Source organism: Xylona heveae (genome assembly GCF_001619985.1).
Source record: "Xylona heveae TC161 unplaced genomic scaffold L228scaffold_16, whole genome shotgun sequence".
Lineage (NCBI taxonomy): Eukaryota > Fungi > Ascomycota > Xylonomycetes > Xylonales > Xylonaceae > Xylona > Xylona heveae.
This window is the reverse complement of record NW_017264208.1, coordinates 104,515-117,622: the sequence shown is the minus strand read 5'-3', so window position 1 is coordinate 117,622 and position 13,108 is coordinate 104,515. Positions and strand designations below refer to the sequence as shown.

Below are 13,108 nucleotides of genomic sequence, written 5' to 3'. Positions count from 1 at the left end.
TGGTCCGTCTTGGAGTTGTATGGTTGAGCTATGAGCTATTCCGACCTCCTGGCAACACGCTAACGGTCGGACCCTGAACAAGTCCGACTCGGCAGTCCGTGAACGTCATTTCGCTACTAGTCATGGAGTCTCAGACCTTTTACAGGGTGCTTAAGGCACAAATAAATCGCTGCGTCCAAAGTTTATGTATTTAATCATTCCTTTCTTTTGTTGATCGAGACTGGTATAGTACAAATGCGAAAAGCAAAAGCTTGCAAATAAAAACCCCCTTAAGATGTACAGTGCCATTGAAATGAAACCGTTTCCCGTTTTCCAGATGCAAAATAAAAATAAAATGAAGTTGAGACTACAACAATATCCGCCTGATCAAGTCATTTGCGTATCCTCGGTCGCCGATGTGGACTCGAGGTCCATGACTCCAAGCAGTTTTGCGTATGGAACTGTGACACGCTGAAGGTCGCGATGTTTGCCTGCAATATATCAGAAATGCCCGAGATCATATACCCACAAAGATACACGCAAAGGGGCGAAGTGGGGAGAATATGAAATAAACATACCCAAGATTAAGAGGACGCTACGAAGCAAGTCTTCCCTGTTCCATCCGCATAGCTCGTCATCCTCAGTGTACCATCCATGACCTGTCTCCTTGGAGCGCTTCTTCGACACGTCCTCTCCATTGACACCATCTCGGAAGACACCGCCGAGGAGACCGCTCAAGAGCTCCTCAACCTTTGTGCGCAGTCCCTCGGCGCCAAGCCGCTTCGCATACATGTCAAGGTACGTACGGAACTCCTCCTTTGCTTCGAGGTGCAAGGCAGCTGATAAACGATTTTCCAGATGAGCAATGGATACGCTAGACTCGAAACCTTCGTATCCTTCGCGTGAAAGAAGCGATTTGATAAGACGTTGCAGGAAGTAGGCTCTGCCACGAAGAAGCACTTCGTTTGTAGTATTGCGCTCTACATGCGGAATAATGCCTGCCGACAGATTGTTTGGGCCAATGTCGTCCTCAAGTGAACCCGGAGCATTCGCAGAGTCGGCAGCCGACCGAAGATTGCCAACAGTAGCATCCGTGGTATTCCAGTACTGACTGCCTACGGCCCACCAGGCTTCAGAGAGACGTTGCCAGACATACATTGAGGGAGAGTAGACATAGCCGTCGCCATTTGAGAGGGTCACAATGATGTACCCTTTCGAGTTTAATCGCGCAGAAGTCACGGCCGGTGCAACTGTAGGATGTGTTTGCAGGTTGTGAATCGCAATATCGAGAACAGGAGCGAGGGAGAGGGGCGGATGTGGCGAGGAGAGCGTCTTGACATTCCAGACATGACACATGCCCACGGCCGTGATACACAGAACCCAGGATCCTCGAACCTCTAGAATAACGGGCTGAGCTTCCAGGACTAGAGCGTTGAGCAGACGTCGGCCTGCCGGGGTCCATACATATACACTGCCGTCCTCGCACGCCGCAGTCCAGAAACTCCGGTTTCCAGAGGTCAAAAGGACAGGCCGGGGCAGGAAATCTTGCCATATTGTCTGGCCTTTCCTTGTAACTGTCAACTTGGCCGGGTCGCGGTCGTGCAATCGGGCAGTAGCAGCGGGGCTTGAGGGGTTGCGCGCTTCGAACACCAAATCGCCTGAGGTGTTTCCGGAAGCTTGATTCGTACTTGGGTTGGTGCCGTTTGGCTGGGCATTGCTCTGTGTTGGCCTGCCACTAGAATCAAGGCTTCGTACAATATGAGTACGGACTTTGGGCACAGCCAGCCGCACTTGACTTATAGCCAAGCTCGGATTGACAACCGCTGGTCGGATAAATTCAGGAGTCGGCTGGACGCCTCCTGCCCCAGGCGCTGGCGTTGCAGGCTCAAGTCCATCTACACCATTGACGAGAATGGGGACCGCGCCTCCACGGCTTGCAGCTGCTAGCCGCTTCTCGACATGGCCGTCTTCATCTCCTTCAATATGAGCCGCTTTGCGCTTGTTTCCAAGCAATAGCGCTGCGAGGCCGCCCTTTGGTAATCCGTCAAATGGCTTGGACAGATCCACAATGGATTGTGGTGCGTCGGCCTTTGCTTGGGCGCTGGCCGTAGCAGCCATCAATTGAGGCCGAGGCATGGAGGATTCAGCACCACCAGATGAGGAAACAAGCAAAGGCGCAATGCGCTTCTTTCCATCTTTGGTGATGGTCACTCTTTGCTTGAGTCTTTCCAACTTGGCAGTATGCTGGTCGGGTTGCGGCGTCTGGCCACCAGCAGGCGTACCATCTGCTGCCTGTTGCCCTGATTGATTCGCTGAACCATCTTGGACTGTGGCTGGATCAGGAGTGCTCGTAGATGCATCGGGACCACCCTTCTTAGACTTTTGCGCTGCTACATCTCGGCTGTCTCCCATCAACTCGCCCATCCTTCCCTGCACGCCCTTTAGTTCTCCGGCTTTGCTTCGCTCTTCAAGTAAGAGGCCATCAGTTCCCTCGACGACTCCTGCACCGCGTCGGCCAGCACCGAATTTTGCAAGCGCCTTCTCATTCTCTTCTAATCCGACAACATAGCCCAGTTCGCCCTCTTCAAAGACGACGGAGATAACACTGCCATCCAAGCTAGTGGCAAACAGGTGTCGACCGTCTGGGCTCCATGCTAGATCGGATATAGACTTGACTGCTAGGTCCTGCGTAATGACGAGGGGCCTTGGATGACTAGTATTCCAGATGCTGAGAGCTTTATCTTGACCAGCACAAGCGATGACCGTCACGAGATGTTGGGTGCTGAAGCCTTTTCCATCCTGGTTGACCTGACTAGGGGGCTCCTTGCAGAACAGCCGTGGCGAAAAGGCGCACACTTCCACCGGTCCTTCGTGTCCAATTAAATTGATCTCGCTGTCCCAGCTGCCGCGGTTTACAATAGCCACGGAGCTCACGGGGCCGTTCACAGCATTCGCGGCGGCAATGTGGTTTCCGTCGGGGGACCATGAGCATCTTCGGAAATATGTCGTTAGAGGTGACGAGGCAAAAGGTGCTATAATAGTGAATTCAATATGAAAGTTGTTCATTTGATCTTGCGCCGTAGAGTTTGGAGCCGGAGGTGTGAAGCGAAAGACCTTGATTGTCCGATCATCACTGGCAGTTGCAAAGTATTTGTTCGCTGGGTCAAATGTTAAACCCTTGACGTGACTTTGGTGATGCGAGAGGGTCTTTAGCTTTTCGAACGTGTGTCCTGACCACACGACCACTTTGGAATCAAGGCCAACAGACACAAGTATTGAGGAATCGTAGGACCAACCAAGATCCTGTACGTCGTTGTCGTGGCCGATTAGGCGTCGAAAGATTCGCCAGCTTTCCACCGGAGGCGCCTCATTGGTGCCTAGGCTCCATGTCAGCAAATTATTTCAGAGACTCCTTCCAATTATGGTGGAATACCAAATGTCGAAGCGTGAGACGGAGCGTTTGGATCAAGCGTGTAGACGCAGACAATTTTGTCGTCGGCACCAGAAGCCAGGTATTTCCCGTTCGGAGAGAAGCGCACGGTATGGATAGTGCCGGAATGGTAGCTCATGGACGCTAATTGCTTTGGTTTGGTGTATTCGGGATTTCCAGCATTGTATATTGCTTCAGTCGACCAAACTCGAACGTATCCGTCTGCGAAGCGGGACAGTTAGGAGGAAGCGACTTCATAAATGCAACAAAAAATTGTCGAACCGTCCTACCTCCAGCAGCAGTGACAAGTCTACTTCCATCGGGCGAAACATGACAGCTGTAGACTTCGAAGTCCTTCTTCTCTCCTACTTCTTGTCAGCGTGACGCTGTCTTCAAATAATCTCCAAAAAGCTCCAAAGTCCAAGCTGTAAAGGACCAGGACAAGGAGGAGGTTAGGACAAACCTCCATGAGTTAGCCAGGACGGCTTAATGAAGCGCATCTTTGCTATCTATTCAGGCGAAATAGACGTGTCATAGTAGGGGCCTGGTGGCAGAGGTTGATCGCATAGAACCGAGCGCTGATCGGCGTTGAAATGTGTTTAACCAGGACAACGCGCAACGCAGTGACCAACTAGGGGAGCTTTCTCGTTCGCGTCGTCACGGGCGAAATTGGCCGAAAGGGTCCGTGCTTGGACCGGAGCAGCTCTTAGTCTCATCCTGTCCAAGTTGGGGTTGCTCCATCTCCATGCTTATTATTACGTCCACCCAAGGACTAGGTAGTTGAATGAATCTCTACTACATGCCAGAATCTTATTTATTTCTATGAAGCCATTAACTCAAAGCAAGCACAATCAAAGATTTTAAACGTGTCAATTTCATTAGCTATTTGTTACTTGGGCTAGCAGTTTCATCCTATCGGAAGATAAATGATGCAACAACGTCCACCTGATCATACGTCTTTTCTTTTCATGACAAGAGAGAGTTCAATGCTAAGAGCAATAATTGTACGGTCTGGAGCAACGGGAGTAGCTTCACTGGCGGAATAGATTCCTTGTGGATGCTCAAACACCCATGAGAACAGGCGCTACTATGCAGTGCATCACCACGCCGAGTCCTCTAAACCGGGAGTATCGCTGATCCTAAAGACATACTTTTTCGCGCTCAGCTTTCCTTCGTACAGATTCTTGAGGCACTCGCCAACCGACTCCAATCCTTTCGGGGCGACCTCGTAGGGGTGCGGCCGGAGCCATCCCTCCTGCAAACCTCGTCCAAAGAACCTCAAGAAGAGAAAGGCAAAGTCCTTGTTGCTGATTTTAATTCCCGCTTTGCCTTGGGGAGAATCTGGAGCGACATCCAGGAAGGAGGTAGGCACCTTTGTCAAGGTCCATTTAATCGACTTGGGCACCTCCTCGTACGTTTTTCCAGGGAGAACAAAGGTGATTTTGCCGGTTTCACGATCCAAAACCTCGCAGATGGCCTGGTAACTGCCCTTGTCGCTAACCGGGTCAAAGGCATATCGTACACGGTTTTGTCCGGACTGCTTGAGAGCGTTTTTGAGACCCGCAACGACTGCGTCGTAGCCTTCACGATAATCGATGACAGTGTCGCCTTTGCTTCTGTCAATCAGACTCTCCACCAAATCAGCTCCTTTACCTGCAACGACAATCAACGGATGGATATTGGACGCTTTGGCCAGTTGAATGGCATAGGCCCCGACCGCAGAAGAACCGCCATATATAATCAGCGGAAGCGGCTCGGTAGGAGCTTGCCACGGCTGCGGAAGTCGTAATTCTTGATAGAGAGCAACTGCAGCGGTCATGGCTGCGAGTGGGATCGTAGCAGCTTCTGTAGCATGAGTACTCATCAGCTGGTTGGCCCGAGAAAGCCAGAATGCGTATGGAATGAAGATCCCATTACAAGACGTACCTTCGAAACTTGTCTTTTTGGGAATATGAAAGGTTGCATAACCCCAGCTGATGGCATATTCAGCAAAACTGCCTCCAGGAGTTCCGATATGGTGAAAAGCTGCAACTCTATCGCCAGGCCTAAATTCGGTAATGTTCTCTCCTACGGCTTCCACGATCCCAGCAATATCGTCACCAGAGTTGGCCGATTTCTTTTCATTCTGAGCTCCCTTCCAGTCTTTGGGGTTGCAGCCCGACACCACAACCTTGATCAAGACCTGGTCGGCGTTGGGTCTAGGGATAGGCGATTCTATGAGCTCGCTGCGAGGCCCAGGATGAACGATAGCTTCCTTCATGTTGGAAAAGCGTAGAGACGTGGTATGAAGATATCGAATATTAGGGAAAGATGGGCAATGAGCAGTGCAAGACACTGGTAGAAGAGTAGCAGGGAGAAGTGCGGGGGTATATGTGGTTTTCAAAGGGCGACGAATGCTCTTAAGTCCGAAGTCCGTTACGAATGACTTTGTGAATGCTCTCATAACTTATGTGTACTTCACCCAATTTATAGAATACCATCGATGAGGAAGGAGCGATAATGTATGCAGCTTGTCTAATAATGCCCGAGATGCGAAGAAAATGATACGGCTAAATGTGTATCCAATTCCTTGACAACTTCCCCATAGTTATTGCCGTTGTCAAGGCATTCTTTGTTATGGCGTCACCACATCAACATCCCATCAGGGTCCCGCCGTTTTGGTTCCCCAGACTGCAAGCGGCTGACAAAGCAGGATCCACGTAAAAAAGTGTCAGGGGATGAACCAACCACAGCCAATGAATCCCTATTTACCCCGGAAGAAAGAATGGCACAATATGCTACGAGTACAACAATTACTACCTAGATGATAGGTCAAGCGATGGCAATGTACTGTATATGCCAGTTGTGTTTTAGTCAGGAATCACATTGATTGAACTCTATGGAGTAGCTGCCCACGTACAGCACAGCATGTAGTTGTTTACTTCCTGCATACACACATATTCAACGTCGCTCGAAGCATATTTTGTTGTTGTCGTCCTCTCACACCCATAGCCCCTCACCCCCAATGTTGCTTCTCTGCTGGATCGCGCTGTTCGGCTTGAGTTACGCCGCCACTCAGGCGCCACTGCTGTCTGTTGTCCCCGAAGATGGTTTTCGCGTGGTTCAGAGCAAGCATTCGCCCAACCATTCAATTCGGATCCGGCAGCAGAACGATTCCATCTGCGCCGCTGGCTCTCCACAATACACCGGCTGGCTCGATGTAGGGCCCAAGCATTTGTTCTTCTGGTATTTTGAGAGCCAAAATGACCCCGCCAGCGACCCGCTGACCCTGTGGATGACGGGTGGGCCTGGCGACTCCAGCATGATCGGTTTGTTCGAGGAGATTGGTCCCTGTCTGATCAACGAGCACGGGAATGGCACTTATCACAATCCGTGGGCCTGGTCCAGGAATTCGTCGCTGCTCTTCGTCGACCAACCCGTTGATGTCGGATTCTCTTACATCGATGAAGGCCATGAGCTGCCACGTGACTCTCAGGAGGCCGCGGTCGACATGCACAGATTCCTACAGCTATTTATCTCTGAAGTCTTTCCCCACAAGCTGTCTGCATCCATCCACCTTTCTGGCGAATCATATGCGGTGAGAATGGCGGCGGCGCTCCATCCCACCAAATCGACCCCCATGCGCACCGCACTGACATCTCCAGGGCAAATACATCCCGTACCTTGGCGCTCAGATTGTGCAGCAGAACAAACTCTATCCCAGTGAGCCCCAGGTACGCCTGAAATCGTGCCTGGTGGGCAACGGATTCATGTCGCCGAAAGACTCGGCATTCGGATACTGGGAAACACTCTGCACCACCAACCCCGGGGTTTCGGAGCCCGTTTTCAATAAGACCAGGTGTGATATCATGGCAGCCAACATGCCACGATGCATGGACGTCGCCGAAATATGCGTAAAAAATCCGGATCCTGCCGTCTGCCACGCTGCTCTCTCCGTTTGCTACGAGGGTGTTGTTGGATGGTACGACGACGAAGCCGGCAAGGGCGGTCGCAACAGGTTCGACAGTAAGTCAAATAACAAAGCAAGTCAAGATGTTAGCTTTTGCTCATGCGTGGGTAAACAGTCACGGCCCCTTGCGAAATCGACGAAATGTGCTACATTCAAGCAGCGCGTATTGAGCAATATCTGAATAGCCCAGCTGTCTGGGACGCTCTTTCGCCTCCCAAGCAAATTAAGGAATACAAATTCGTCGCTGATTCTGTCATTCACGCGTTCGACAAGACCTCGGACGGTATGACGTCTCAATCCGATCTGGTCGCTTTTCTACTCGCAAACCAGGTGCACTTCCTCGCCTACCAAGGCAATCTCGACCTTGCCTGCAACACGGCTGGGAATCTCCGCTGGGCGCATGCACTTTCCTGGAAAGGACAGGTGGAGTTTACATCCAAATCGCTTCGGCCGTGGACCTCGGTGGTTGCAGCGACGGGCGAGAAAGAGACAGTTGGATCCGCAAAGGAAGTCCAAGTTCGTATGAGTGACAGTGCAGATATCGAATCGCGCTTTGCATTTGTGACTGTGGACGGAGCTGGTCATTTGGTAGGCATCCCTCGCTCTAAGAGACGGGAGAAACTTTCAGGACACTAACCCGTCATATTCGAAAAGCTTCCCCAAGATCGACCTGATGTAGCTCTTGACATGATGGTTCGGTGGATCTCGGGAGCGCCATTTGGGTGAGTAAACAGGATGTAGTGCACTTGACCCCTGGTACAATCTCGGCTGAGCGAAGTATGTATCATTGGCGAATCTATCGGGAAGGGCTCGTGTGATCCGTTCAGAGCTCATTTTTGTCGAATCTTCTTTGCGGTACGCTTCTTAAATACTACACCTGCCCCAGGCGCAGCGCCATCTTCTGATTTGATCGGTGGGTCTGAGGCATCTCCAACGTCTCTTACAGAGTTCGAGATGCCCAAATCAGCATCCGACTCTTCCTTTTTGATTCGTGGTACATCTGATATAACCGGGGCTTCAGCTTCAGCGGCAGGTGAATCAGGGTCCTGCTTAACGACAGGTTCCTTTTTGATTTCTGAATCGCCTGTTTCCTCCTCGGCATTGACCTTTGCCGCCTTTGCTTGTTTCCCCTTTTCGAGCAAGGCATCGAGATCGTCGTCTTCTTCCGTAGCACCTGGGTAGGTCTTAATCGTTGTGCCCCATTTCTTTCGTATCGTTGTAGTTCCTGCTTCTTCTTCATCCTCCACGTCTTCTTCTCCCGGTCGCTTCCTTTTATGAACGCCAAAATTTTTGACGTCTGACTTCTTCTCTGCACCGTCTTCCTCTTTCGCCGAACGTGCTACAGGCGTCTCTGACATGACCTGCCAATCCCCTGCCATGGCCATTTCGCGTCTAAAGTCGTCGGGCACAGAGACTCCCATCGCAGCAAGCTGCGCCATTTGCTGCTTTCTGTCTTCGACGGTGGCCTGCCTTGGACCAGGGACACGCCTGCCTATCGTTTCTGGCTTAGAGCCGCTGGGTTTCGTCGCGCCGGTGCCCGAGACGATTCCGTTCAATCTCTCCACTTCATCTTTAGCGCGTTGCTTTTCTCGCTCAGCTCTGTCATTATTCTTGTGAAGATCGCGCAAGAATCGGTTCAAATTTCCTTGATGCCGCCCCGTAGCATCATGTTGTTGCCGTTCGAATTTAGTGTCACGGACGTAAATCTTGCAGTGTTTACACCAATATCTAGGCTATGATTTATTAGTATCCAAGCTGTCTAATAACTAAATCTTGTATTTTGCAAGTATACTCACAGTTGACTTCCAGTATTCAGACATCTTGCCGAACCGGTAAAGAGGGGAAAGAAAGAGGGAAAAGAAAGAGGCAAAACAGGCAGAGATCACGGCAAATATCTCAATACCGTTTGAAGATAGGAAGAATGAATATTGCACCCTCCTATTGTCGATGAGCAGATCAGCAGAGTTGATTAGAGATTTGTGAATGCTGTCAGGTAGACGCGCTAAGAAGATTCGCTATGATGTTATGGGGCCGAGAAGAGCCTTTCCTGGAAACAATTCGGGTAGGCGGTAACTCTGTAGTACATCAGAGAGGTTCAGAGAGGGACTGACATATATCCGAGCTGCGTGCAACTGGTTGCAAGGATCTCCAAATGCCTTACTGAACTGAACCCCAACTCCACGAAACAACAAATTTCCTCAACCAAATTCCTCCTCCTCCCTTCCCTAGACATCCGGAGGTGCGCCTACCTCTCAATCCCATCATGGCGCCCGTAGGGAAGGTCGTCGCAAACACGAGCATGTCGCTGCGCCGAGTCCCGGCAGCGGCGTCATCCTCCTCTTCATTGATCCCGTTGAGCTCAGCTACCCCAGCTTCTCTACGCCTTGCTAGACCAGCAATCACATCCACCTCCCTCAATGGCTTCAACCGTCGACAACTCTCCACTACCCCTCAGCGGTCATTCCCCGGAGGCGGCCTGCTTGGCGTAGGTTCCTCGTCGGCTCCGACATCGTACTTTCAGCGCCCGTCACTCCCCGCCAATACCGTCATCCGCTTTGTGCCGCAACAGACAGCATGGATCGTGGAGCGAATGGGGAAATTCAACCGGATATTGGATCCCGGGTTGGCCATTCTGATTCCGTTCATCGACAAAATTGCCTACGTCAAGAGTCTCAAAGAAGCTGCGATTGAAATCCCCAGCCAGAGCGCCATCACCGCGGACAATGTGACACTTGAATTGGATGGTGTGCTTTACACGCGGGTCGTTGATGCTTACAAGGCAAGGTATGCCTGCAGTTATACCCTTCTCAGCCCCTTCAATTGAATGCTAAGACGATTATAGCTACGGTGTCGAAGACGCAGAGTACGCCATCTCTCAGCTTGCTCAAACAACGATGCGTTCAGAAATCGGCCAACTTACGCTCGACCACGTCCTGAAAGAGCGCGCGGCACTCAACACGAACATCACCCAGGCGATCAATGAGGCCGCTCAAGACTGGGGCGTCGTCTGCCTGCGTTACGAGATCCGAGACATCCACGCCCCCGAGGGCGTCGTGGCGGCAATGCACAGACAAGTGACCGCCGAGCGGAGCAAACGTGCCGAGATTCTTGACTCTGAAGGACAGCGTCAGAGCGCAATCAACATCGCCGAGGGACGGAAACAGAGCGTGATCCTTGCATCCGAGGCCATCAAGGCAGAACAGATCAACATGGCAAGCGGTGAGGCCGAGGCTATTCTCCTCAAGGCCCGCGCCACTGCGTCCGGTATTGATGCAGTTGCTCGCAGCATTGCCGAGGGCAAGGAGTCTGCCCAGGGCGCCGTCAGCCTCAGCGTTGCGGAGAAGTACGTCGATGCCTTTGCCAAACTGGCCAAGGAGGGCACCTCGGTCGTTGTGCCCGGAAACGTCGGCGATATTGGATCCATGATTGCCAGCGCCATGGCAGTGTACGGCAAGGTGAGCGATAGCCAGAGCAAGGCCATGGCCGCCAAGCTCTTGAACGTGCCGTCGTCTCACGCCGGCCAGGATCCAAGTCGTCTCGAAGACGAAGTGCAAAAGTACGGAGAGGGCGAATGGAAAGATATCCCCGAGGGCGGAGAAAGCTCCGAGGCGAAGAAGAGTGAAATGACACGAACGATGCTCGAGGGATTTGACCAGACGAGACAAAAGCATTGAAAAAACTTGATCTTGCAATTCAATGAGAGATTGAACATTTGATTATTTTCTTCTTTTCTTCCTTTTTCTTGGCTGCTTATTCGATCATCTCTTGTATTCATAAGTGGTTTTGTAGGTTTATGAAATGTATATATTAAGCGGTTCATTTTTTTTTTTCTTTTCTTTTCTTGTTCTTCTACATCTCCACTTACGTACAACTACGTACAATCAGCAAGGAGATTCAATGCTAGTTGTTCAATAGCAGGCCTTTGTACAGTATCAAATATGTTGAGCTGTGTTCATACTGCAGGTGCAGAAAGATTCGAAATCTCGACCTGTCTTGCCCGAAACGAAAAACAAAAAGAAATTTCACAGCACAATGTCGCAAAAAAAGTGCTTTTAACCCAGTCCAAAACCATAGTAGCCATAGTATCTGCGCCATGCATCAAACCATCAAACCTGGACAAGTCAAATAGCCATTGGCATGTCAATGCTGGTACAAGAATAACCCCGAAACTCAAGAGCAGAATTGCATGCGCCAAACTCCACATAATCCATGCCGGTACAATCCAGATAACAATTCAATCTTCATCAGAATCATATGCTCCGAGCTGTAGCCCTAACGAAGAACCACTAGTCGCAGGTGCTGGAGCCTTGGTCGGGCCAGATACCGGCTTTGACGGTGAATTCTGTTTATCCTGAGACGGGACTGTCCCATTCGCCTTCGCATCTGCCGAGGAAACAGGCGGTGTAGTCCCATTCAACTCCTTCTTTGCGTTCGCCTTGTGCTGTTCGTCCTTTTCGTCCTTTTCTGTAGCAGTAGGCTTTTCTCCTCCCTGTTGCGCAGGTTTCGCAGCAGAAGATACCCCCTTTGTATCCGGCGAATCAGAACCAGGAGACGCCGCATTCTTCTGCTTCTCGTTCGCGCCCGACGCAGAGGAGGATTTGCGCAAGAGTTTCACGCCTCTCAACCCTCCTTGGCCGTCCTTTCCCTTCTTGCGCTTCCTGCCACTGACCGCCCAATTCTCCTCTTCGGCCGTGGCGGTGGGACTACCGCTTCCTGCACCGGTCTGCGCATCCTGCTCTCCTTCAGCCGCGAGGAGAGCTTTGTCAGCTTGTTCTTGCTGTTTTCGAAAATAGTCGAGCTGTTCAGACGTTTCCTTCTTCAATGCAGCTTCTTGGGCGCGGGTCGATTCGAGCACCGAGTCGAGGAATTCGACTTCATCTTCGTCTAGTGAGCGGAATTGGTGCTTGAGCTTGATGGATTCTTCAAAGGCGTCTTGCTTGGCGGCTATATCGGATCAAGATGGAGCTGGTACGTTAGTTCTTGCCGGGAGAATGAAGGTATATTTAATGGATTTGATTGGACTTTGAAATGGGCAAATTCTGTGATTGTCTGAGAGGATGGCAGAATATTTACCTTTATTGGCCTGTAGGGTTTCGAATAAGCTCTTTCCGCCATCTTGCTTCCCTTCTTCCTCTTTTCGCCGCCGTGTCTCTTCGATCTGCTGCTGTGCCTCGAGCCAGGCGTCGTCACGCTCAATCGGCTGCTCGTTGGTCCCGCCGGACACGAAGCCGGAGGACATACTGCGTTATGATGCGACCTGCGGGTTCGTGTATTTTATGTTTCGTAAGACAGCGAGAGGTATCTCAATTGGAGATTTTTTGTGACGTTGCAAAGACGCGGGGCTGATGTGTTGTAGCTTGGTGGAGCGTGTTATGGTTTCTCGGTGGTTTCATTGCGTAGTGGGAAGTCGGAGCTAAATTCTAGTTACGCCGATGATAATATCCACCTGCGGTACTACTCCGTAGAGCGACAACATCCACCAGTCATTTTGACCGCCAGGTGATATAGCTCGACAAAGAAAGATCAATAACCATAAGATTATATCTGATATTGAAGAATCAATAAGAGACATAAAGGAGTGTCGTTGCTTTCAGGGTAAGCGCTATGGGAAATGAATTACACTATCTCTGTCTATTTAGACTTGGAAATTATTTACTAATAGTGTCAGATATTAGAAATATCCTTATATTAATATAAATATAACTGAGCGGATACAAAAAAAGAGAAGAAGCAAGCTCAATCATCCGAAA

At 50.7% G+C, this 13,108-nt stretch overlaps 6 protein-coding genes across 6 annotated transcripts; 2 read left to right on the top strand and 4 right to left on the bottom strand.

Annotated features, from left to right (window-relative positions):
• Positions 1–167: 167 nt before the first annotated feature.
• L228DRAFT_225339 (histone transcription regulator HIRA, WD repeat superfamily) lies at positions 168–3,985 on the bottom strand. Its single transcript, XM_018330376.1, has 5 exons — positions 3,873–3,985; positions 3,700–3,774; positions 3,413–3,631; positions 558–3,356; positions 168–470 (listed from the first exon to the last, which is right to left on the bottom strand). Exons 1-5 carry the CDS (start codon positions 3,907–3,909, stop codon positions 367–369), a joined length of 3,234 nt encoding a protein of 1,077 aa, XP_018184401.1. The 5' UTR covers positions 3,910–3,985; the 3' UTR covers positions 168–366.
• A 214-nt stretch (positions 3,986–4,199) lies between these two features.
• On the bottom strand, positions 4,200–6,023 carry L228DRAFT_251701 (GroES-like protein). The gene is made up of 2 exons (XM_018333615.1): positions 5,336–6,023; positions 4,200–5,254 (listed from the first exon to the last, which is right to left on the bottom strand). The coding sequence occupies exons 1-2, from the start codon at positions 5,667–5,669 to the stop codon at positions 4,509–4,511; spliced, it is 1,080 nt and encodes a 359-aa protein (XP_018184400.1). The 5' UTR covers positions 5,670–6,023; the 3' UTR covers positions 4,200–4,508.
• Positions 6,024–6,260: 237 nt separating this feature from the next.
• Positions 6,261–8,295, top strand: L228DRAFT_257337 (alpha/beta-hydrolase). The gene is made up of 4 exons (XM_018333974.1): positions 6,261–6,986; positions 7,054–7,414; positions 7,474–7,946; positions 8,013–8,295. The coding sequence occupies exons 1-4, from the start codon at positions 6,414–6,416 to the stop codon at positions 8,082–8,084; spliced, it is 1,479 nt and encodes a 492-aa protein (XP_018184399.1). The 5' UTR covers positions 6,261–6,413; the 3' UTR covers positions 8,085–8,295.
• On the bottom strand, positions 8,092–9,449 carry L228DRAFT_54333 (hypothetical protein). Its single transcript, XM_018336692.1, has 2 exons — positions 9,155–9,449; positions 8,092–9,091 (listed from the first exon to the last, which is right to left on the bottom strand). Exons 1-2 carry the CDS (start codon positions 9,176–9,178, stop codon positions 8,189–8,191), a joined length of 927 nt encoding a protein of 308 aa, XP_018184398.1. The 5' UTR covers positions 9,179–9,449; the 3' UTR covers positions 8,092–8,188.
• Positions 9,450–9,657: 208 nt separating this feature from the next.
• On the top strand, positions 9,658–11,032 carry L228DRAFT_254605 (stomatin family protein; the record flags this gene model as incomplete). Its single annotated transcript, XM_018333840.1, has 2 exons — positions 9,658–10,142; positions 10,201–11,032. 2 exons carry the CDS (start codon positions 9,658–9,660, stop codon positions 11,030–11,032), a joined length of 1,317 nt encoding a protein of 438 aa, XP_018184397.1.
• A 135-nt stretch (positions 11,033–11,167) lies between these two features.
• L228DRAFT_264222 (hypothetical protein) lies at positions 11,168–12,898 on the bottom strand. Its single transcript, XM_018334554.1, has 2 exons — positions 12,432–12,898; positions 11,168–12,302 (listed from the first exon to the last, which is right to left on the bottom strand). The coding sequence occupies exons 1-2, from the start codon at positions 12,595–12,597 to the stop codon at positions 11,593–11,595; spliced, it is 876 nt and encodes a 291-aa protein (XP_018184396.1). The 5' UTR covers positions 12,598–12,898; the 3' UTR covers positions 11,168–11,592.
• Positions 12,899–13,108: the final 210 nt, after the last annotated feature.